Source organism: Haliotis rubra, unplaced genomic scaffold (genome assembly GCF_003918875.1).
Source record: "Haliotis rubra isolate DU_JTF1 unplaced genomic scaffold, ASM391887v1 Scf517, whole genome shotgun sequence".
NCBI lineage: Eukaryota > Metazoa > Mollusca > Gastropoda > Lepetellida > Haliotidae > Haliotis > Haliotis rubra.
Genome location: NW_025767210.1, coordinates 140,320 through 164,417, shown reverse-complemented (window position 1 = coordinate 164,417; position 24,098 = coordinate 140,320). Strand labels below are relative to the sequence as shown.

The window sequence follows — 24,098 nt, the reverse complement described above, 5'->3', positions numbered from 1 at the left end:
TACTAATTCGATAAGAATACGATAAACACGTTGATGAACACGTTCAATGAATGAACACGTTGGTGAACACGTTGATGAACATACTGATGTCATCAGAATGTAAGCAGTTATCACATCAGGTGTTGGAGCATCATTGTAATGTGAGGTTATCCCTGCGTTGTTCTGGCAGTCGAGGTTGGTGGGCCATTAGAATGTAGGAGAACCCTGTCCTGGTCTGGCAGTCAGAACCCTGGGTTGTGGGCCATGGTCCCTGCCTTGGTCTGGTAGTCGGGGTTGATGGGCCATTAGAATGTAGGAGAACCCTGCCTTGGTCTGGCAGTCGGGGTTGTGGGCCATTAGAATGTAGGGGAACCCTGCCTTGGTCTGGCAGTCGGGGTTGTGGGCCATTAGAATGTAGGGGAACCCTGCCTTGGTCTGGCAGTCGGGGTTGTGGGCCATTAGAATGTAGGGGAACCCTGCCTTGGTCTGGCAGTCGGGGTTGTGGGCCATTAGAATGTAGGGGAACCCTGCCTTGGTCTGGCAGTCGGGGTTGTGGGCCATTAGAATGTAGGGGAACCCTGTCTTGGTCTGGCAGTCGGGGTTGTGGGCCATTAGAATGTAGGGGAACCCTGCCTTGGTCTGGTCAGTCGGGGAATGTAGTGGGGAACCATTGGTCTGTAGTCGGAGTTGGTGGGCCATCAGAATGTAGGAGAACCCTGCCTTGGTCTGGCAGTCGGGGTTGTGGGCCATCAGAATGTAGGAGAACCGGTGTAGTTCTGACATCAGGATTAGTACGAAAACATAGTCACATAGAAATAATTATTTGATTTTGAAACGTTTTTAAAGAACCGAGAAGCTTCTGTTATTTTCTGTGAAAACTTTATTAAACATAAATCACCATTGACTCCCACTTCCTTCAAGTCCAGAAGTAATTTGCACATGAATAATTACAAACAGTCATTACCTGTCAAAACGTTGTCACATTGACTGACGCGTAGCGACTCGAACCATATTTATTCACAGCATTTATCCTAATCTCGTGGACTGTTGCAGGCTTGAGACCACCCAGTGTCAGTTCAAGGGCGTGGTGGTCACGTGGCATGGTGGGAAAGGTGTTCCATTGTCCGTCACGTTGTCTGTATTCTATGTTGAAACGTTGCTTGGAGTCTCCGTTGTACCCTTTATCCCAGGTGATTGTAATGGATCTGGTGTCGACAGTTGCGGCTTGAAGATTCGTGGGTGTGTCTGGCTTACCTGCACAGAACATGCAGACAAAGGTAGACAGGACGGCTCGCTGAGGTTACGCTGAAGCCAATTAACGTACCCAGTAACTTGCACCATCAGTCCAGTGTGACTAAATCACGAAGTTATTGCAGACATATTGCTAACAAACGCATATATGCAAATATGCAGAACACACACGTACGTACTCACATTTACATTTTTTTCGTTGGTTTAACGCCACTGTCAGCAATATTCCAGCAACAGCACGTCAGGGTACGCAAGAAAAAGGCTTTGAGCACAGACGAGCAAACTCTCTAACCACTAAGCTACCCCTCGCCCCGCATTTGTAACATCACGTGAGGCAATTGTTCATTTAGAATGGGGCAGTGTGGCCAAATATCTAAATTGGATTATAGTGAAACGTGACAGTGTCATTGATTGAATAACCATTTGTCCACACCTTCTGTCATCTCGGAAACAGACTCATACTTCTTTGATGATCTACTTGGAGTGGCCAGTACCCGATTTGGAAAACAATCTTATTGTTAGGACAACTGTTAAGTTATGTTATGCATTCATTAACTCACTCACTCAGTCACTCACTCACGCACTGACTCACTGACTCACTCACTCTCTCACTCACTCACTCACTCAGATGCCTTTTTGTCATTTACCGTAGATATTGAGCTCAATGTCTTTGATCATGATGTTGCCACCGACTGTACTTCTGCAGGTGTATGTCCCCTGCTCTCCACTGGTCAGCCGGTCAAGCTGAAGACGCGTTGCACCCGGCAATACCACTGTGTAGACCCTGCACACAGATAAAATAGGCACAGAAAATTAAAAAACATGTATTACAGGTGTTCTTATCTCATGTGCCTGACACCGACTATGATATAGCCAGTGTTTCGTCATATTGGCAGCTCTTCGTTCAATGACGTCGTAAAGGGGGCAATACAATATACCCTTGGAACTGTTTTCACAAAGGTCCTTGCATAAGCAACAAATACAGAATATCACCTCAAGTAGCACTGCGCAAATCTGGTGTCCGTTCTACTGCCAAGCCTCAATGACTTGAATTAAGTAAATCCATATTCTACATAAACATGCACTCCACGAGATGACATCACTGCACAGAGACAGCAGCAGGTGCACAGTATTACCAATATACCTGTTGCGTATGGGATCATCTTTCATGTACGGTCCAATGATATCGTCATGTTTGTCTAGCCACTCGAGCTTGGCATCTTTCAGCTGTTTGTCTGAAAGTCCCGTGGCTTTGCAATACACCGATCCCGAGGTGCCCTTCTTCCGCCTTATTCGCCTTTCTGCTGGGGTGATAACGATTTCTGGGGGGACTGAAATAAACCAGCACTCATGTCAGACAAATGTTAATGAAACTGAATTTGTGAACAGACTAGTTGCATAACAGGCGTGAAAGATTTGAGCAGTATTTCAGCCATGTCATAGCGTTATGGAATATGACAGTTAAGGTCACGGGTACGGTAGGGACAAATCGAGAAACATAAACCATCTATTTCACGATTTGAACCAAGTCTTCAAAGTCTGTGAGACGTAGGTTTGCACGAAGTCTATCGCGACAGGAACATTCTGGACACATGACACATGTGTTATTTAGCAGTGTTATTTATGTTGTAACAATGTTCCAAGAGATATACATTGTATATGTGGATGGTCAGAGGTGTGCTATATTTAGCCTCATGCTACAAGTAGTCGGAATTCTGGAAGGTACAACAACCCTGCAGACCTTTCCACTATAGTCTAACCCAGGGAGTCGGAGAATCTTCTGGTGTCCTTTGCTCGGATATATAAGGTGAGCTAACTCGTATCTCACATTACGTATCAAATCACCAGAGGACCAGCAGTGGTGTTGAGATCATTCTTACCCTGGATCCTTAGCCTTGGACAAATTTTGGAAACTTCACCACTGTTGCAATAAGAACATTACTATCACTGTCTTCAATGACACAATCACAGCTTGTATCTTTGAAGTTTCACTGTTAGTCTATTTTGTACTGCCACTGTAATACATCTATAATGATTTGTACTAATTTCTGAACGTAGTTAGAAGTTAGAATACAATTTTAATAACATCACATTGCTTTTCGTTAATTGGTTTTACGAACCGATTAGTGGAACGATTGGAAATAAACACATAATTCATGCAACATAGTAAAGTCGTATGGTAAGCAGTACCGGAAATGTGCGGCCATACTCTTTATATGGCATGATGTGCCTTTCAAATAACATGTGAACATGTGCTCGAATCCTGGCTCGTCATTATGAAGGACGGACCGTTTCACCAAAGACATGGATGACTTTTGAGTCTCCTTCCAAATGAAGATGCTATGTCATGATATAACTTATCAAACGTGCTTTTATCAATCCACTAGTAAATGTGCATCGTGCACGTCAATGTCAAGCTGTTGACCGCTGTTAATTCAATTAACCAGTGTCGACAAGGCAGAAGCTACAATGCGACTCTATCAAATACTACCGGCTGTCCGTCAAACTACAATCCTGTGTTACACGTAACAGAATTTTATTGTATTTATTTATTTTATCACAAATTAGCTTATCTGCCATGAATATTTACCGTGAAAGCGGATTTGAATTCCTTTGTACACTGTCTTTCCGTCGATTTTGACCCGACAATAATACTTTCCTTTGTCGCCTTTTCGCAACTCGTCAAAGAACAGCGTGCTGCCCATGGGGGTCTGGTGTGCGAATTCTCTGTAATATCAAACTGGTAACTGAAGTCTTTTAAACGGCAGTTCAATCAGGGACGTCAGTCAAATGTTAACCATACCCTGTTTCTTGATATATTGGGTTTACAAGGTACAGAACACTACCTAGCTCACTTTAATAGAGGATCACACGCAAATCTGTCTAACCATTCTTAATACTGAGACAGCGTTGAGATGACGTTATAATATAAATAGAATGCGCACATTTGCATGATGGGAAACAGTTCTACCTGTTTAATCGAGGACAACATTTGCTATAACCAGATACGCTGGCAAGATTTGGGTACAGCCAATCTACAGTCACATTTCGGCCTCCTGATGTTTCGGTCACTTGGCAATGGATAGCTGTACCTGTCTTCAACTCCAGCATCATAACGTCTTCTTGTGGAACGGTTACAACCCCTGAAACAATAGGAATGTTAAGGCACAAACTGGCTTCCCGAGAGCCACAAAACTTTAAAAATAAATTTAAACTTACCATTTTCTTCAAGCGTAGTATTTTTGTTATTTTAATGTATAGCTAAAGTTTCTTACAATCGCGGCTGATGGGATGGTGTAAATCTAACTAGGGTCCATGAAGGTAGCAAAGACCCTGTAAGCCCCAATGGACCCTAGTATGGTGATCTACCTTCAGTTGTTGGCGATCTATAGCCCGTGTTTTATGTTGTATTATCGTTTTAGTTTTATGTCCTAGTTATATATTCCTATCTGTGATACTTTAGTATTTTTACTGTCCATCATTGACAGGTTTTAATTTTCGAAATGTTTTCATCTTTATAGTATAAATTGTTTTCGTCACGATATGGCTGAGGCATTGCCAATGTGATCTTAAATATTAACACACTCACTGAACAACTGAATTGTGCGTAAGAATTAGCATATGAATGAGGAAAACAATAAAATTGTAACAGGGCATACAAAGTACTCTATGAGTTTCAAAACGTGTTGTTGTTGTATCATGCTGTACATAACAGTAGTATATTGATGTACATACCAGTAGTATATTGATGTACATCGCAGTAGTATATTGATGTACATACCAGTAGTATATTGATGTACATACCAGTAGTATATTGATGTACATAGCAGTAGTATATTGATGTACATAGCAGTAGTATATTGATGTACATCGCAGTAGTATATTGATGTACATACAAGTAGTATATTGATGTACATACCAGTAGTATATTGATGTACATAGCAGTAGTAGTATATTGATGTACATAGCTGTGCTATATTGATGTATATAGCAGTAGTATATCGATGTACATAGCATTAGTATATTGATGTACATAGCAGTGGTATATTGATGTACATAGCAGTAGTATATTAATGTACATAGCAGTAGTATATTGATGTACATAGCAGTAGTATATTTATGTACATACCAGTAGTATAGTGATGAACATACCAGTAGTATATTGATGTATATAGCAGTAGTATATCGATGTACATAGCATTAGTATATTGATGTACATAGCAGTGGTATATTGATGTACATAGCAGTAGTATATTGATGTACATAGCATTAGTATATTGATGTACATACCAGTGGTATAGTGCTGAACATACCAGTAGTATATTGATGTACATAGCAGTAGTATATTTATGTACATACCAGTAGTATAGTGCTGAACATACCAGTAGTATATCGATGTACATCGCAGTAGTATATTGATGTACATAGCAGTAGTTTATTGATGTACACACCAGTAGTAAATTGATGTACATACTAGTAGTATATTGATGTACATAGCAGTAGTATATTGATGTACATAGCAGTAATTTATTGATGTACATACCAGTAGTATATTGATGTACATACTAGTAGTATATTGATTTTCATACAAGTAGTATATTGATGTACATACCAGTAGTATATTGATGTACATACCAGTAGTATATTGATGTACATACCAGTAGTATATTGATGTACATACCAGTAGTATATTGATGTACATAGCAGTAGTATATTAATGTACACACCAGTAGTATATTGATGTACTTAGCAGTAGTATATTGATGTACATGGCAGTAATTTATTGATTTACATACCAGTAGTATATTGATGTACATACTAGTAGTATATTGATTTTCATACAAGTAGTATATTGATGTACATAGCATTAGTATATTGATGTACATACCAGTAGTATATTGATGTTCATAGTAGTAGTATATTAATGTACATACCAGTAGTATATTGATGTACATAGCAGTAGTATATTGATGTTCATACAAGTAGTATATTGATGTACATACCGGTAGTATATTGATGTACATAGAAGTAGTATATTGATTTTCATACAAGTAGTATTTTGATGTACATACCAGTAGTATATTGATGTATATACCAGTAGTATATTGATGTACATAGCAGTAGTATATTGATGTACATACCAGTAGTATATTGATGTACATACCAGTAGTATATTGATGTACATACCAGTAGTATATTGATGTACATAGCAGTAGTATATTAATGTACATACCAGTAGTATATTGATGTACATACAAGTAGTATATTGATGTACATACCAGTAGTATATTGATGTACATACCAGTAGTATATTGATGTACATACCAGTAGTATATTGATGTACATATCAGTAGTATATTGATGTACATAGCAGTAGTATATTGATGTACATAGAAGTAGTATATTGATGTACATAGCTGCAGTATAAAAGTGGTACATAGCTTCAGGGTTCGAATCTGCCATATAGCTGGAATATTGCTGAGTGCGGCGTAAACCAAATCGCACTCACCCAGGGCACAAAGTTGTCTACGTCTGACTTGCTAGTTATTGACTTACCATAAACATTAAGACGAACCGATTTTTGTTTTGATTCACCTCCAAGTGAAACTCTACATGTGTATTTGCCGTGGTCTTCAAGTTTCACTTGATCAAACTTCAACAGGCGTCTCTGGCCACGATGTACGGTATAGACCCTGAAACGGCAGTAGGTGCAGATATGTTCTTAGAAAACATTTCAAATGTTCGTGGCTGGTTTGAGTTTGATGCTTAGAAATACCTTCAGGATTACACGACACTGGCTAGATGGGGTATACTAAAGTACTAAAAGCATTACTCTAGACAATACTTTTCCAGATTGTAAAATATGTCCATGATTCCATGGAGGTTTCCCTTTTACTGAGTACTTGAGACTGGCATAAAGCCACTCTGTTATGAATACACAATGCCACTTAGAAAGTGGTCAAATGTAACATATGTTATATTTGGGATTTCACTTGGGATTACTCGGTGGCTGAGCGGGTTAGGCGGCTGACTTTGTGTGCTGGCGGTTAGGTGCCTGACTCTGGAGGTCTGGGTTCGAATCCTGGTTGGGACTCAACCCAAAGTACCAGAATCTGTACTTTACTAACAAAGAGTAATCCCAAATATAACATATGTTACATTATTCCGTTATGTAGACACATATTTCAGAACCCAGCTCGTGGATGAGCGGTTCTGCCCCATTAACCGTGCCAGACCAACATCCTCCCGTCTTTCCAGGTAGTTCCTTAACACCCTGTGTTTGGCGCCATTTTGGTACAACAATAGTACAACATCCAAGGTGTCGTACAATATCTTTGAATTACATGTGTGAACACTACATGGCAATAATTTTTCATCTTAGCCTTAGTGTGTCATATTACTACACAGAGACAATCGGATTAAACCCTCCCCACTTCTGCACCTCTATTTGCAACAAGTCAGTTTTGTTCAGCCGGAGGGTGCGTGCAGTGATGCACTTGATTTGATGCACGTGCTGTGATGCATCTAGATGATAACGTTAACCATTACGCAGCAACTCTAGAGACAAAATACAAATGACCAAACTCAACAGTCACAGGTACACTGAGTCGATTGCTTCATGCCTGCTATAGATACCAGGGGCATATCTTTATACAACTTTGTAGGTGACAGTATTCTGCCTAAAAGGTGAACGTATCCTGGAGATACAAGGCCTGTCACTGGATAACTACGGAATACTGAACAGGGAAGCGTGGTGGTTAAAGCGTCTGTTCGTCACGCCGAAGACCCGGCTCCGAATCCCTACATGGGCACGTGTGAAGCCCATTCCCTGTGCGTCCAGCCCCCCATTCCAGGATATTGCTGTAAAATTGCTACCACTCACTCACCCCCACTATAACGAACTAACCTTGCACAGTTTATAATTTAGAGCTTGGTATTGGTATAGGTCTGTATGTACGCAGGGGCTGTAATATGTATACTGCAGTATATTAAGAATTATTCCACAGCAATCAGTACCTGTTGGTTTTCGGATCACTTTCATTGAGAGGTCCAATGGGTCTCATGTTGTTGTCCAGCCATTCTAACCCGGCAGTTTGGCCGCTGGAAAGTCCCAAGGCTTCACAGTTTAGCACATGGCTACCTGAGCCTTCGACTCGCGATTCATCTTCAGACGGGCTGATGATAATATCTTGGGCATCTGAAGGAGTGGTTCAAACATAAACTCCAACAACTATATTCGAGTCTGACGATCAACAAACCATACACAGTTTCAACTAAAAAAACAAAAGGGACAGGATATTGAAGTTACTGCACAGTTAACGGCAAGAAGTAAGGGAAGCTTATGACATGGCTATATAGTGTGTATAGAGTGTTTGAGATGATTAGAACTAAGAGACAAAGGTCAGCATGCGTACATCTTTCAAGCCACTATCCAAGCAGACTGTCATTGGCGATTTCTTTAACCCGAGTGAGTTTCCAAGTTTTGAATGTTATACTATATCCAGACATTATTGTATGCATTGATTGATTGCTTGTTATATGAATATCCAAGTTGTTATGTATACAAACTGTAATAAAGTCATTTGATGCATTTGATACTTGGCTCGGTATGTCAAAGGGAAGTAACTCTACTGTAGTGGCGTACATAAGGGTTCGTTTCAATAGTCCGTACGTTTCACTATCCGAACGTATTTGATGAAAATAGGAAGTGTTCGGATTAACGAGGTCTGACTGTATCACAATTGCAAAAAAAACCAGCTGAAAGCATTTTTGTAATCCAAACAAATATAGAACTATTCAGATCATAAGCATGTGTTTCTGAGTCACTGTCAGGTAGTCACGACGAAAGGTGCTTGCGTTATGTTATCCTGTCGCATCGGTGGTACCGCCACAATACAGGTAACGCTACGTCAGGTTTTCACCTGCGAAATCACTGGAACATATGGTGGTCAAGACAGGCCATTGCATTGAGCATCAGTGATTCGTGGAATTTATGTGTCTTCCACGTGTCTACAATACTGTACTAACGATTTGTTGAGAGAAGAATCCAGAACGCACAACGTTTGAGTAAGAATCGTATGGCGCTCTTTGAAACCTTGGTAAAAGGATCACTCCCGAATGTATCTCAGACGTTCTAGAATGAATACCCCTAAGGCTGAAGCTGTCTGAATATTACTCGACACGAAGGAAGAGCTGACTCAGGCAGGGAAAGTGGTGGAATGCACATATCTTTTAAACAGATCATCGATACATATGTATATAAATATATATATACACACACACATACATGCATATATAAATACATACATACATACATACATACATACATACATACATACATACATACATACATACATACATACATACATTCATACGCACGCACGCACGCACGCACGCACACATACATACATACATACATACATATACACACACAATATTTTGGGGTTGTGAGGGTGGAGTGGTGTGAATAGGGAGGGAGGCAGGTTTAACGATATTTACCAATAAGAATTAATGTAAATGTCTTACCATTGAAATAGAGTTGTACGGATTTACTCATATTCCTGCCCAAGATGTCACCTCTGCAGGTGTAAGTTCCAGCGTCTTTGTCCTTCCAGTTTTGAAAGAACAAATATAAGGTGGCACCATACCTGGATGTTTCAAGGCTACAAACAAAGACAGGACAAGATAGATTCGCCATCATTTGAGCCACATTAAGGCAAACTGGTTTCGGTTCTATTCTCATTCAACTGTAAACAGGAATATGTATAAAAACGTCCAACAAGAGACAACGTATAGATAACTTAAATATACCCAAAACAAAAAACTCAAATTATTAGTAAATTAGGTGACAACTTTTGGCTAAGTTTGGGTAATGAGTGTTTGACTGGAAGAATGCCTGGACTTTCAAACTGTAGCTGCAGGTGCCTGTGAGATGCAAAGATACTTCACCGTTGTGAAAATTATACATGTTAATCCATGCACACAATTTCATGTGGATTGAGGCCACTTCAGGTGAGTCATTCCGTTGCTTGCGTTTGAAACCATACTAATGAAAACGACCCTTGATGCAGATACAGTAGTCTTGAGATTGGTTGTAATGCCAACCAGAGAAGTTGAGGAGTCAAACAAATAGTAAAGTTCCAGATGTCCGCTGTTCCTCCAGGGCGAGCACCAGGACCGTTAGAACATCCTCACACCATTGTGACCAGTACACAACAGCTGGCGCATTGAAACTTCAGCCTCTCACGTACATTCCAAAGCTATTTCATCAGAACGTCCATGTGTAAGACAATCTAGTGTCTGTCTCAGGGCTGCCTGTTTAGATCGGAGCTCATCTTCACTGGTACTGGTAGAAACGTTCTAATCCGTGTGAAGACGGGTTTTGTTTTTGCTAGCAGTTGATCAATGTAGGCTTCGAAAGATTCGGTCCGATCAAAATTAGATCTTCGTTCACGCTATCGCTTGACAAGCATGAGGACGGTCCATCACTACTCTCGTGAGAACGGCCTTTCATGCGACAAGATTAGGGAAGTGTCATTCCGAATGTATTATGTAATCATGCAACCTCGGAATGGTTCACACGGAGTATTCCAATCGACCGTTACGGGCCGAACGACTGAATCCGACTAAATCATCTCAAACATTTCACAGCTCATGGTAGCCTCCCTCATCTATTAGATATTGTTTTATGTTATTTTACTTTTGTTTTCACATTTTGCATGGAGACCGTGGTTACAATTTTGTTCAAAGCGTGGGCTGTTTCTTATTCATTTCTTTATAGGGCACGTTTGCAAAACCATGGATCGCATGATCAATAATCGTCTCGTTTGGTTCTTGGAAACCTATAATTTTCTAATTGATATACAATGTGGTTGCCGTTCAAACCGTCGTACCATTGATCGTTTGGTGCGTTCGGAAGCTTTTGGAAAAAAATGCCATAATTAAAAAACAACATGCATTGTCGATCTTTTTCGATTTGGAAAAGCATACGACACCACATGGTATTTTAAGTGATTTACACGATTATGGATTGCGAGGCCGTTTGCCTCAATTTCTATCGAAGTTTTTAAATGACATGCAATTTTAAGCCCGCGTGGGTTCCAACCTGTCTGGCCATTATATTCAGGATCAGCGTGTCCCACAAGGCAGTATGTTGTCTGACAGACTATTTAGTGCACAGATTAATAGTTTATCAAAGGGCTTAAACGATTCAATAGATGGATTGTTATTTGTGGATGATTTTAATATTTCTTGTCGTTGCATAAACATGCATACTATTGAAACTCAGTTGCAATTGTGTTAATAAATGGTGTTTAGAAAACGGATTCAAATTTTCAAAATTAAACACAATTCGTATCCACTTTCGCCTCGCATAAAATATAAACCTCGCAGGGTCCCGCAATTAAGTTAAGACAGTACACTTATTGAAATTGTAAAAGAGGCCAAGTTCCTGGGTCTGATTTTCGGTCAATATTTGACCTTTCGGACACATATGCAATATTTGAAAAGTAAATGCCTTAAGGCATTAGACATTTTGAAAGTTGTTTGCAACTCAAAGTGGGAAGGGGATCAGAAAACCCTCCTCCAACTGTTTCGAGCACGTGTATGATCCAAACTGGATTTTGGCTCCATTGTTTATGGTGGAGCCTGCAAAAGCAGCCTTTAAGTGTCTGTCCACCATCAAGGTCTGAGACTATGTCTTGGATCTCTCCGAACTTTTCCCATTGACAATATTTCTGTCGAGGCCGATGTGCCAGCTTCGCTGTGCCAATTATCTTTGTAGTATGTCACAAAACTATATATTAATGAGCCAAATCCTGCTTACAATTGTGTTTCAATCTACTTTATGAGGATTTGTATAATAAAAAAATCTTCACTTGTTCCACTTTTTGGGATATGAATCAAATCATTCATTACTGCTGTTGGCATTGAGCTGGAGTCTCCTATCCGTCGGCTTTCTTCTCCTCCTTGGCATTTAGTAATGCCCCAAGTCGACCTTACATTGACCACATTCAAAAGTCAGAAACAAATGAATTACAATATAGACAGGATTTTAATCAATTAAGAAATGATTATAATACATACAAATCTTTATTTATGATGGTGGCACATCTGCTTGTGCCACTGTCATCGGATCTAGAACAATATCTTACCGGATCATAGCTCTATTTTCACAGCTAACGCCACATTCATAGCACTTAAAAATATTAAAAATCACCATAAATATGAATAATACATGATCAATTCAGACTCTCTTTCTTGCCTTCAGGCTTTTCAAAAATTGCCTTCTCAGCATCCACATTTAATTGAAATTAATGAATTCTATAATGATCTTGCAAACATGTTGAAATCAATGGTTACAAGATGGCTGATGGCAGTACTCATCAAATCTGACGGCACTTCTTATCCCATACTCAGATTATAAAGATGTTATTAGATCTTACATCTGTGGTCTGATGCAGGAGAAGTGAAACACCCAAGTAGGCATTAATGAATTACATGAAATAACACTTTATATTGATTATACTTACTTGGGTTGTCAGTCCAGATTTGAGAAGGCCACTATACAACATTGTCGTATTGTCCATTCAAGATAAACACATGAATACTTGCGTGAAGGTGAGGATCCTCCATTTCGCATCCCTTGTGGTGAAAGAATCAAGGTCAAGCATGTCTTGCTTGACTGTATTGATTTTTCCCTCACAAGAGATAAATATTTAAAAGCTTTATCTATTAAGAACCTTTTTGATAATGGCAGTTTTCATTTAATTGTTGCATTATTATAAGAAATTCATGTAATTGATACAGTTTGATTTTATTTTGTAATTAGTGAATGTATTTTGATTTGCTAGAAAGAATAAATAACTGTTGACTGTTAGTGGCAATACCTTCAAACGGGGTTGAAGTAGCGTAAAATTATTGTCTCCCTGAGAGGGTAAGTAAGTTCAGTTCAATCAAAGTATGTTTCATACTACGAACTTTTAATCACAGAATCTGTGTCTTTTATATGTTTAGCTAAAATTGACTACAATCGCCAGCGGCTGAAGGGATGGTGTAAATCCAACTAGGGTCCATGCAGGGTGCAAAAATACTGTAAGTCTCCATGGTCCTTTGTATGGTGATCTAGCTTCAATTGTTGGCGATCTATAGCCGTTGTTTTTCAAACATTGTATTGTCCCGAAATAGTTAATAATCCATTGTTGACGTGTTACCTGTTTTAGCCACTATATATATCTGGCCGATGTTTAAATTTTAACGCACTCACTCACTCATTGTTGGGCAAAGGTTCAGCGCCAAAGTTTGTTCATGCGTCACTTGATGTCCTCATATCTTTGTGTCGTGGAATCGAGCACGAGGATATGTTTAATAATGAGATATGAATTTATTACCCGCCGTGGTGAACTCATTCATTATGCAAGTGTCAGTCATTGAAACGAAACTGTGTCAAACCCTACATTATGAAGCAATGTGAAAAGTAGGGTTGGTTTGTTACGGACTGTTCATTGGCTTCGGCTTTATTTGTGGAAACAGACCGTGTGTTGATTTGTCGGTGGTCACGTGGCGGGCCTGTGTGGTACATGGTCACTATCGTATTTTCGCCAATGATGTTCAGACGAAACACATAGCTAGTTTCCTGTCTTAAGTCTAAGGTCAACTAATTCAAACTGTCGTTCCCTAACTTACAGGATCAATCACTGGGTTCTTCATGTCCAGATCTGATTAATTACTGGTCGCAGTCATATAGGAGGACAATATCGACTAGGACGTGAAACAACAAATACACCGAACTGAAGAATGTAGTGAAACAATACACAATCCTGTACCTTCGGACGTTGGAGCCTTCCATAATATTGTCGTTCCTGTCCAGCCATTCTAGATGTTTAGTGCTGTCTGGAAGTCCAGGAACTCTGCAGTACATAGAGAACGATTTCGGGTTGTCCTGTATTTCATCTACTGGTGGGTCTATTACAAGCTCCTGGGCACCTGAAACGTTAATGTCAACACATGAAAGTGATGTAACTGGTATCTGACATCAGGATGATGATGTCTCCATACTCATGATCCAGAAACTAACCTCATATCTCACATCAAGGACCGCACGGAACACCTTTCCTCTGATTTCATCACGGAGCACACCCAGAACATCATCCAGGACCTTATCTCGGATCTCAGCCAGCATTCGGACCTCAGGCTGGACGTCGTCCAGGACGTTAACCAGGTCCTCATCTAAGACCCATACAAAGACCTCATCCGGGATTTTAATCATGACCTTATCAGGACCTCACGCAGGATCGTATCCATCATCTCACCCAGGATCACACTCGTGACCTCATGAGAATATCACCCAGGATTTTATAAATTGCCGAAGCAGGATCTCACCCATAATATTATAACAAGCCCACCCAAAATATTATCCTTAACCTTATCGTTACCTCACCCAGGATCTTATTCGTGACATTAACAAGATCTCAACGAGGATCTTATCCATGATCTCATTACGATCTCACCCTAGGTTCCCATCCATGACCTTATGAGAATGTCACCCAGGATCTCATCCGCAATCTTATCCGGACCTCTCCACGATCCCATCCATGACCTTTACAGGACCTCATCCAGAATTGTATTCCAGGACCTTATCAGAATGTCACCCAGGACCTCATTCGGGATATTAACCAGGACCTTATTAGGACCTCACACAGGATCTTATCCATGGGGTGAAACAGCATTGTCGGTGGTTCGAATTTCGAAGGGAGCTAACTCTAAATATAGCTTAGAGCTATGACGTGTAGTCTCGTATCTGAGAAACACATCGCGCTGACAAAGCGATGTTACGATATCGTCCGTCACTCGATTCATCATTAAAAATACTCAGGTTAGTCTATTTAGAGAACCATTTCCTTCAATACGAACATCATTATTGAGCTTCCCGGTTTTTATGCGTGTTTGTCAATATTACCTAATTCTGGATCACTTACTAGCTGCTTACAGGACCGACTCGGATTTGGGCCCACATTTTGTTGGTGGAGGTACAATCTTACTCGAGTTATAGAATCACAAGAGCACCCGCTGATGTTGAAGTAACCGATAACTGAGCCAGGAAAGATAGGCCATTTCATTGTCCTTATTTAATAGGTGGATATCAAGGAGTACTACATCGGTTTGACGACAAAACTATGCATCGACGTGAAAACAGAAATGTGGGCGCACTTATTTTTATCTCTATCAAGAATTTTGTGGGTAGGCCCACTTTTTTATAAACACAATGAAACTACAAATCCCAAAGAGGTCTGATAACTATGGCTATGAATCGAGCTCACCACGCAACTGTAGGTCTATGGACAGGAATATGGGTCTACTTATGTACTTTTCTTTAGAGATTTTTTAGGTTGGCCCACATTTTAAAAACTAAGAAAATCTACTCTTCGTACCATTCAAATATTGCAAAAACGAATCACTCTCACGGCTAACTCATTCTGAAGATTAAGATAACAAGTTTTATTCATTCATTCAAAAAAAGAAATACTGAACAGGTTGTTTCAATCACACATGAGTGTGGCCTCTAGCTACTGTCTCTAAACATAAGACATCAGTAGCGATGTAACAATGAACATTTGTATTGTTGTTTAAAATCAATCACAATATCACCTGTGACCACAATACTCACTTCTAGCTGTAATTTCTATTACAGACGCATCAGAACTATTTTAGCAAGGCCTATCGGATACCTCATCAGTGATAGGTGTGTAACACAAGCTTGGGCATACAACTTCGTGAAGTTATGGAAGAATCAAGCATAACAGTTTGAAAAGAACAAAACTACACTCATTATTATCATTATTAATGCGTTTCATGATAATGATGGAAACTTTCATCATATTTCACACTGAATCTGACACAAAAAAATTGAATCACCTGCATAGAAGCTGATCGAATATCTTTGTAGCACTATCACAGGTAGTTTCATCAAACTGTTGACAGGAACTTCATTATACAACATACTTTCAGCATCATATGTTTAAAATGATAAGAGCATCATGAACACTTGGAAGAGTGACAACATGAACAATTTAACAAGACGTATGCTCGTCATAGGCACGTGAATTTGATGGAAATATTTCAAAATTGTCATACAAATTGATTTACAGAGTAAAGTATTTGGCAATAAGACGAAGCATGATTGTAAACATAGAGCCATCTTTGTTATTCCATATAAACACAATCTCATCAAGATGAGCAGCTATCTGTCCTTTTTGGAGACCATCATTGACTTGAGCTTGATTTAGCATTGCCCCCAAATCCGTCAATGGAATTGGTATAGGTCGTTGTTTTGGGGTTCACATAACCATCCTTGTGTTTAACAGTGTCATGTTTATACCCCGCATTTTGTAGACAAATGTACGATTAAAATCCATAATAATTTTGGTGCCAACTCCTACATGGGCATTGATTATTGGCAACAGGGTGTCTGTTGTTCTGTCATGTACATTAAACAGAAGAACCTGTTTACTTTGGCTGTCAATCAGACCAAACATCCAAAAGTGTTTATAAATACCCTGACTGGAACCGATGTCGTATTTTCTCTCTCCTTCTTTCATGAAATCAACGATCTTTTAAGTGTCATTGCATATTGCACCAATCTGAATCAAATCACACTCCATGTTGTGGCAATGTTTCAATACTTGGAATGTCCAGTGAAATACTTAAAAGCCCCAAAAGCCAACCATCAACTGTATGATTTAGAATGAACACCAGCGCACAATAGTGACTCTACCCACCACAACAATCTTCCAACAAAGGTAAGTCTAATTAGTAGAATTTTAAATAATCCATTGGAAATGATTCCAAAGTAATACATCGTGTAGGTATCCCCAAAGATACGTTGAAATGCCTTATCTTCAAATGTCACATCTTGTAAAGATTCTTGAGTTGAATTATAGTTCCAATGCACAGCGAGATTGTGCACAATTTTGGTGCGGATAAGCATGGCAATATGAGTAATGTATGATTGTTTCTGTTTTTATCACCAAACTAATTGTTTTATCCTTCCTTCCTTGGCAGCCAAATCGTCAGCAACACAACTCAGTTCATTTACACATCCTGAGACAAACATGTGACTCAATCATGAATAACACACACAAAAACAAGCCCCAAATTGATCATACTTTTCATGAACGCCACACAGATAATTGGTCAGGAGAAAGTTATCCTTAGATGTAAGCCCACCAAAATTGCAAAATCTGCCCTTGTCCTTGAAGACAGGGCCAATTCGACTTACCCAGAACGCAGCATTACATATACGACTCTTACAGTAGGTTAAATACACGCAGCATTCTCGAAACTCTCCCATGTTCCATAACTTCGAAGCTATCATATTGTCGTGGACCTGCCGTAGTACAAATTCGGCAGAAGTAGTAAAGCAATTGTCATATGACCCTTATCAAAGGTAAAATGATCTCCTGTGTTTCTTATTTTTTTATTACAATAGCAAAAAATACAATATTCATACAGATGAATAACACAGATAAAACATACATTCAAGCTTCAGAATAAATGGCAGACGACAAGATTAATGGTTGTATGAATACAGTACAAAGAAAAAGAAAAAGGGATATAGGAAAGTAAGAAAATGGAGAGGAGATAAGAGATAGGATCAAACATTTGTTTGCGTCCATCTATATTACTAGCGGGGCCCATTTTTCTGCAAATTTGGTCTTGTCTCCAGAAATGATTTTTTCTATGTTGTGATTATATTATTAGCGGTAATATGGGGCAAGTCTTATTGTAATGACAAGTTTGAATATAACGCTTGGTTATTATAAAAAGGTGGTTTTCAGGGATATTCATGCTTAAATCGCCAAGAAGGAAATTATTCCTATTTAAGTCTACTTTTAAATAGATTCTTCTTTCACACCAAAATGTGAACTCCTTCATCATAATTTGAACTTTTCGACAGGAAAAAAATGTTATAGTGTTTCACTTTCTGATTGGCAAAATGTACAAAGGTTATCCTCTATCAATCCTATTTGTAAAGCAATGATTTTGATGATATCATACGATGGATGAGTTTATGTTGGACATTCCGTGTCTTGCTGTCCTCCACACAATTTCGTATTGTATTAAAACATTGGGACAGGTAATTTTCAGTGTGTAATGTGTGCATCCATCTTTGAGTTCCATTTAGAAGTAAACTCACGGGCGAAAGAAACGTCACCTCGCTTTTTTAGCATGTCACAAAGCAACAAACTCAGATTTTGGAAATTTAACAATCATATTTGGAAAACTATACTAAGGATTTACAATATTCTGAATGATGAAAGTGTGAACTACAGATATGAATAATCACTTAGTGTACGATAAAAGATAAAAAAATCATTTTGGTGACGTTTCTTTCGCCCGTGAGTTTAGGATCTTGAAGAGAACAAGTACCCTCACCATTACGAATTAGTATATAGATACATTTACAATTAAGTGATGAGATAATGTCCATGGGAATCTTGCAATTAATATCTGAATTTGTTCTGTAAACCGGATTATCTTTCTTTTGATCGTTTAATCAATGTGTTGGGTATGAAACTTATCAGTCTGAAATAAGAAATGAAATTATCATTAAATCTGAAGTCGTATTTCAAGACATTGAATTATTTTAAGTGTGCTAAATCAATCATTCTAGCACGACAATGTGTGATACTCGATTCTGATTGGCTGAGAGCTCATCAAAACCGTACTTAAATGACAGTTTAAGGACCGCTAATTAAAGTGACCGATTCACCGCGTATGAATACAACGAACTCGTTGACCCTATTGTTGTAAACAAACATGTCTGACATCAAAGACTTCTACCTCGGCAGCATCTTTGATGTTTTTGAACTGAAAAGCGAATGGTTCGACGAAGAATTTCTGGAGCCTAACGCAAATGAAGAAACTTCGAAGCTGGACAATTCTACAGGTAGCGATAATTCGTTTCACATTTTTTAAATTGAAAAAGGAAAGAAAAAAATGGACTAAAAATATTCCTCAATTTATCTCTTGTATTGTACGAAATGTTCCCTTGCATGAATAATCAATTATTACGAAATTTAACGGCAGTTTAATTTATTAATAAGTAAATATTTCACTCAAATTTACCATTTTACTGTTTTAGATATCAAAAATGAACCTGCTACCAAGCGTTTCAAAACAGTGACCGACAATGATCTGGAACATATTGTTTTGGATTCGAGAAGCAACACCACCCTTCAAACAACTGCGTGAGGAGTAAAACTCTTGAAACGTAAGAGCAAAGACAATCTTTTTAAATCGAACAAATTTATCAAGATTTGGCCTAACATATCCTATGATAAACGAGGGTGATGTAAATCATCTTGAACATGTTAAATAAAGTTGTTACTTACCTTTTAAAAAATTGATATTAAAACATTGAAGCGCACATAAAATAATATTTTTAATTAAAATATATTTCCAGAGTGGCTACAATTTCACGAACTCTCTCCCGAGTTTGAGACACTTCCAGTTGATGAAATGAACGCTCTGCTGAAGCGATTCTACGCTGAAGTCCGAACTTCCGACGGGAATTATTATGCCATGTCATCGTATGTGGGGATCCGAGCAGCGATCCACAGACACCTTAGACAGCCACCATTTATCATGAACATGAACATTCTTCAAGACAAAGAATTTCACTCGGCCAACGTCGCTTTTACAGCAATGTTAAAAAAAATAAAGCAGTTGGGTTTTGATAATCCAGCACATCACAATGCCATTTCAGATGGTGATTTAGCTCAAATTAGAAACAAACAAAATTGGGAAAACCCTGTAGACCTTCAAAACAAAGTGTGGTTTGATTTGACCCTAGGGTTTGGACGAAGGGGCTGTGAGAACCAGGGGGAGTTGTCTGTTCATTCCTTTGTTGTCGAAACAGACGATGTTGTCTGTGAATTCATATCCATGACACATAGCGAATCCACGAAAAATCATCCTGGGGGCGTCGGCGATTCCGAGTACACAAAGCCACGTATATACGCGACAGGAACTCCCCTCTGTCCTGTTGTATCCTTTCGAAGATACATGTCCAAGTTAAATCCAGAAAATGAAGCCCTCTTTCAGCAGCCTCGTAAGAATGTGTGTGAGAATGATGAAGTTTGGTACACAAGTAAGCGAATGGGGCGAGTCGATTGTGATACAGAAGGAGGGTGAATAATTCACTTGACTGACTGACTGAGTTTAGTTTTACGCCGCTTTTATCTGTCGTGCTAGAATGAAGATAAAGCTACTCTGTTTTCAATTTTGCGGTCCTTTATCGTTGATTTAAGACCGCTTAATGTTCAATTTAGCGGTCATAAATCAACGATAAAGGACCGCAAAATTGAAAACAGAGTAGCTTTATCTTCTAATTTGGTCCCGAATATATCTAATTCCACACTGATACCATTTAATGTATATTTTACAATGTTTATAAAGAACGAAACTCATGAAGGGGAGATATCTGAATTCGTCAATATTTGCAATATGATGCAAAATCATTCTTAATGTCTTTAATAAGCTTTTTTTAATTGATGCTTTGGGAAATTCAGGATGTCGATCTTTTCTAGGTTTACCATCGAACATCGTGCCAATTCAGAGTGTTGTCATAAGCCATCTTTTTGTGTCAGGCTGTTAATCTACTTCAATTTCAAGTTTTTACAAAAGGCTTCAACATTCAAGCCTTGTATTTGTCAAAGGAATACACAAAACCATTACGAACTTATAGAGTCTGTATTTGTGGTAGATATTTCTCAATGTGTATTATATGTCAATGACTGGTACACCACACATGATGGTTTACTGTCGGGGCAATCAGAAGACAATGAGACGTTCGTAAAATCACATGTGTTGTCATTTCATTGGTTCATTAGATAGAATGAATGATGCTCAGTCTATTTTTTTATTAATGGTGGCATCAATGTCATCAAAGGGTAGATTTTAAACTTCTTCCCTTTGCATGTTTCTGCGTAGACCCTGCCCTTACAATACCAATCATTCTCAATGCCATGGTGACTTTTCAGTCGGTTTATCAACATCACGTTTGCCTTAGTGACGTCATCTGCAAGGCGAACACAAGATTTTGCTGGAATCTGTTTCCGTACCCTTATAACCTTTGGCTTGGCTTCAAAGGTCAAAATCTCAACCAATGGCGTCACAGATATCGTGAGAACCTTTCCACAAAAGGAATACACTCGTAAATATTAATGAGTCCCCGGCCTAGTTTCCCGGGACACGGCCTAGTGTCTGCTACTATAGTTTCACTTTATTGGAATTATTTCATGCATTCTGAATCAATATGTCACACATATCCTGAATTGTTGAGTATCTATTTGTGAGATATAATTTGTTTGTTTTCAACGTACTCTAGTTTCGAATGTGGGCCCACATTCGCCTGAACAAAGTAGTGAGAGAGAGTAACCTCCCTTGAACCACTGATAATGCGGTTTCGCCCACCCTGGATCATATCCATGGCCCTAACATGACACACCTACGATCTTATCCATGGCCCTAACATGACCTCACCTTCGATCTTATCCATGGCCCTTACATGACCCCACCTACGATCTTATCCATGGTCCTAACATGACCCCACCTACGATCTTATCCATGGCCCTAACATGACCTCAGTTTAGCAGGATCTCACCCAGTATCCCGTCCATAATCTCATCAGGATTTCACCCAGGATCTTATCCATTACCTTATCAGGATCTCACACTGGATCCTATGCATTATCTTAATATGACTTCGCACAGGGTATTATCCATGATATCATCATTACTTCACCCAGGAACTTATCCATTACCTTATCAGGATCTCACACTGGATCGTATGCATTATCTTAATATGACTTCGCACAGGGTATTACCCATGACACAATCATTACTTCACGCTGATTTTACCCATGGCCCTAGCAGGATCTCACGCAGGATCTTATCCATGTCATTATCTGGACCGCTCCCATCATCCTATGCATGACCTTGTGAGGATGTCATCTAGGATCTTATCCATGTTCTTAACAGGATCACACAGGATCATATCCATGACCTTATCAGGACCTAGCCCAAGATCCCATCACTGACCTTATCAGGATTTCACACAGGATCTTATCCATTACCTCACCTAGAAACTTATCCTTGACCTTATCAGGACCTCATCCAACATTCTGTCCACGATCTTATCAGGACCTCACACGGGATCTTATCTATATCCATATCAGCACCTCACCCATGATCGTATCCATGACCTTATCAGGACGTCACACAGGAAATCATCCATGACCTTAACGGGGCCTCACACATGTTCTTACCCATGATCGTAAGAGGACCTCAACAAACTTAGTGCACTGTGTCAATATTTTTGCTGTCAGTCACATTAAAACTGACACTTATTTAGTGCGGACCAGTAAAAATAGCCACACGCACGCTAGTTGCTTAACCAGTGCAATAAAACCCCATTCAACTTCAACATCACCTGGCCAATTCAAGTGGTTTACATGTCAGGTAAATGTCAATGTTAACACACAAGTCCGTAATTCAAATCCAAATATGTTTATGATAAAATATTAGATATTGAAAAACTGCAGAATCAAGGTCAAATATAGTAAAATACTCAGAGCAAATAGTTCAATTAATTAACGGCAAAAATGAGAAGTCCTAAAACAGATATTTACATTGCTTCATGTGGAAGATTCAGCTAGAGCCCATGCAGGCAGTAAAAGCACTGTACGTCCCCATGGTCTCTAGTATGATGGCCTCCTTTCAGTTGTTGGCGATCTATAGCCCGTTTTTTCATATTGTATTGCTGTTAGAGTACTAAATGTTTTTTTTTGGTTACGTACCAGTGTCAATAGAAACTCGGTGATATCAGGTGAATTTACTCTTTCATTAACATGTATTTATTTTATCTAAACTGGCCTTTGTTAATAGATATCTTTACGGTTAGTTACGATATGACTGAAATGCAAAGTGACTTAAATGTTAATTCACTCACTCATGTGGAACGGCAGATTGTGTCTCCACTGGGATCCCTCCGTAACGTTCAACAAATATTCATGTTTCCTCTGACAAAACGGACATGATAATCTGAACAGGTCAGAAAAGATTTCACTTTTTCATTCTAGGGTAAATACTGTTTTTCCTGTCAACCAGTTACATACACACAATATTTAGAAAATATCTTTCGTGATTAATCAGCTTGCAATCAATTTATAACCCTAAAAAGCTTCGTTTATAATAAACTATACTTACAGACAGTAAAGGGGCTCAACCATATCACCAACTGCAGTATATACTTCATGTCAGCGTCCGAGCTTGTTGTGAGGCGCACGTCAAATGGTTGTTGCTGAGTCGCTAATGGGCAGAGCGTCGGATTACATTTGACGTTAATGAACGTTTGGCCATGTGTAGGAGTACACATCTGACCGTGTCAAACATGAGTTGGGATGATAACATGGTCGGCGGTTGCAAGATTATTAACATATTGGCGTTTGTCCCCAGCTGGACGAAAACAGTCGTTGACAAGTGGCCATACAAGTGTAAAGTCTTGTGATGCATGTATTTCATTACTTGCAATTAGTAACCAGAGAAAAGTCAGATAAGACAATCATTGCATTTGTGTAATAGCAACAGAAGAAAGTAAGAGGTCGGAGCAGTTGCATACAACAGCAGCGGAAAGAGGCAAGTGTTGCAAGTTGCGAGTGTTGCAAGCTGCGAGTGTTGCATGTTGCGAGTGTTGCAAGTTGCGAGTGTTGCAAGTTGCGAGTGTTGCAAGTTGCGAGTGTTGCAAGCTGCGAGTGTTGCAAGCTGCGAGTGTTGCAAGCTGTGTTGCAAGTTGCGAGTGTTGCATGT

General features: G+C 39.2%; 1 protein-coding gene across 1 annotated transcript; it reads right to left on the bottom strand.

The window, feature by feature from the left end:
- Positions 1–833: 833 nt before the first annotated feature.
- Positions 834–23,574, bottom strand: LOC124292424 (hemicentin-1-like). The gene is made up of 10 exons (XM_046729504.1): positions 23,499–23,574; positions 14,055–14,214; positions 9,757–9,893; positions 8,248–8,428; positions 6,787–6,923; positions 4,202–4,373; positions 3,821–3,957; positions 2,375–2,561; positions 1,878–2,014; positions 834–1,233 (listed from the first exon to the last, which is right to left on the bottom strand). The coding sequence occupies exons 1-10, from the start codon at positions 23,545–23,547 to the stop codon at positions 947–949; spliced, it is 1,584 nt and encodes a 527-aa protein (XP_046585460.1). The 5' UTR covers positions 23,548–23,574; the 3' UTR covers positions 834–946.
- Between the last annotated feature and the right edge of the window lie 524 nt (positions 23,575–24,098).

Bases quoted from the DNA above. Each gene is read 5' to 3' on its own strand.
- LOC124292424 (XM_046729504.1), bottom strand. From the start codon at position 23,547: ATGAAGTATATACTGCAGTTGGTGATATGGTTGAGCCCCTTTACTGTC. The intron at 8,429-9,756 runs GTAAGACATTTA...CCACTCCTTCAG, and splicing joins CGTACAACTCTATTTCAATG to ATGCCCAAGATATTATCATC. The intron at 2,015-2,374 runs GTATATTGGTAA...ATCTGTGTGCAG, and splicing joins GATGATCCCATACGCAACAG to GGTCTACACAGTGGTATTGC.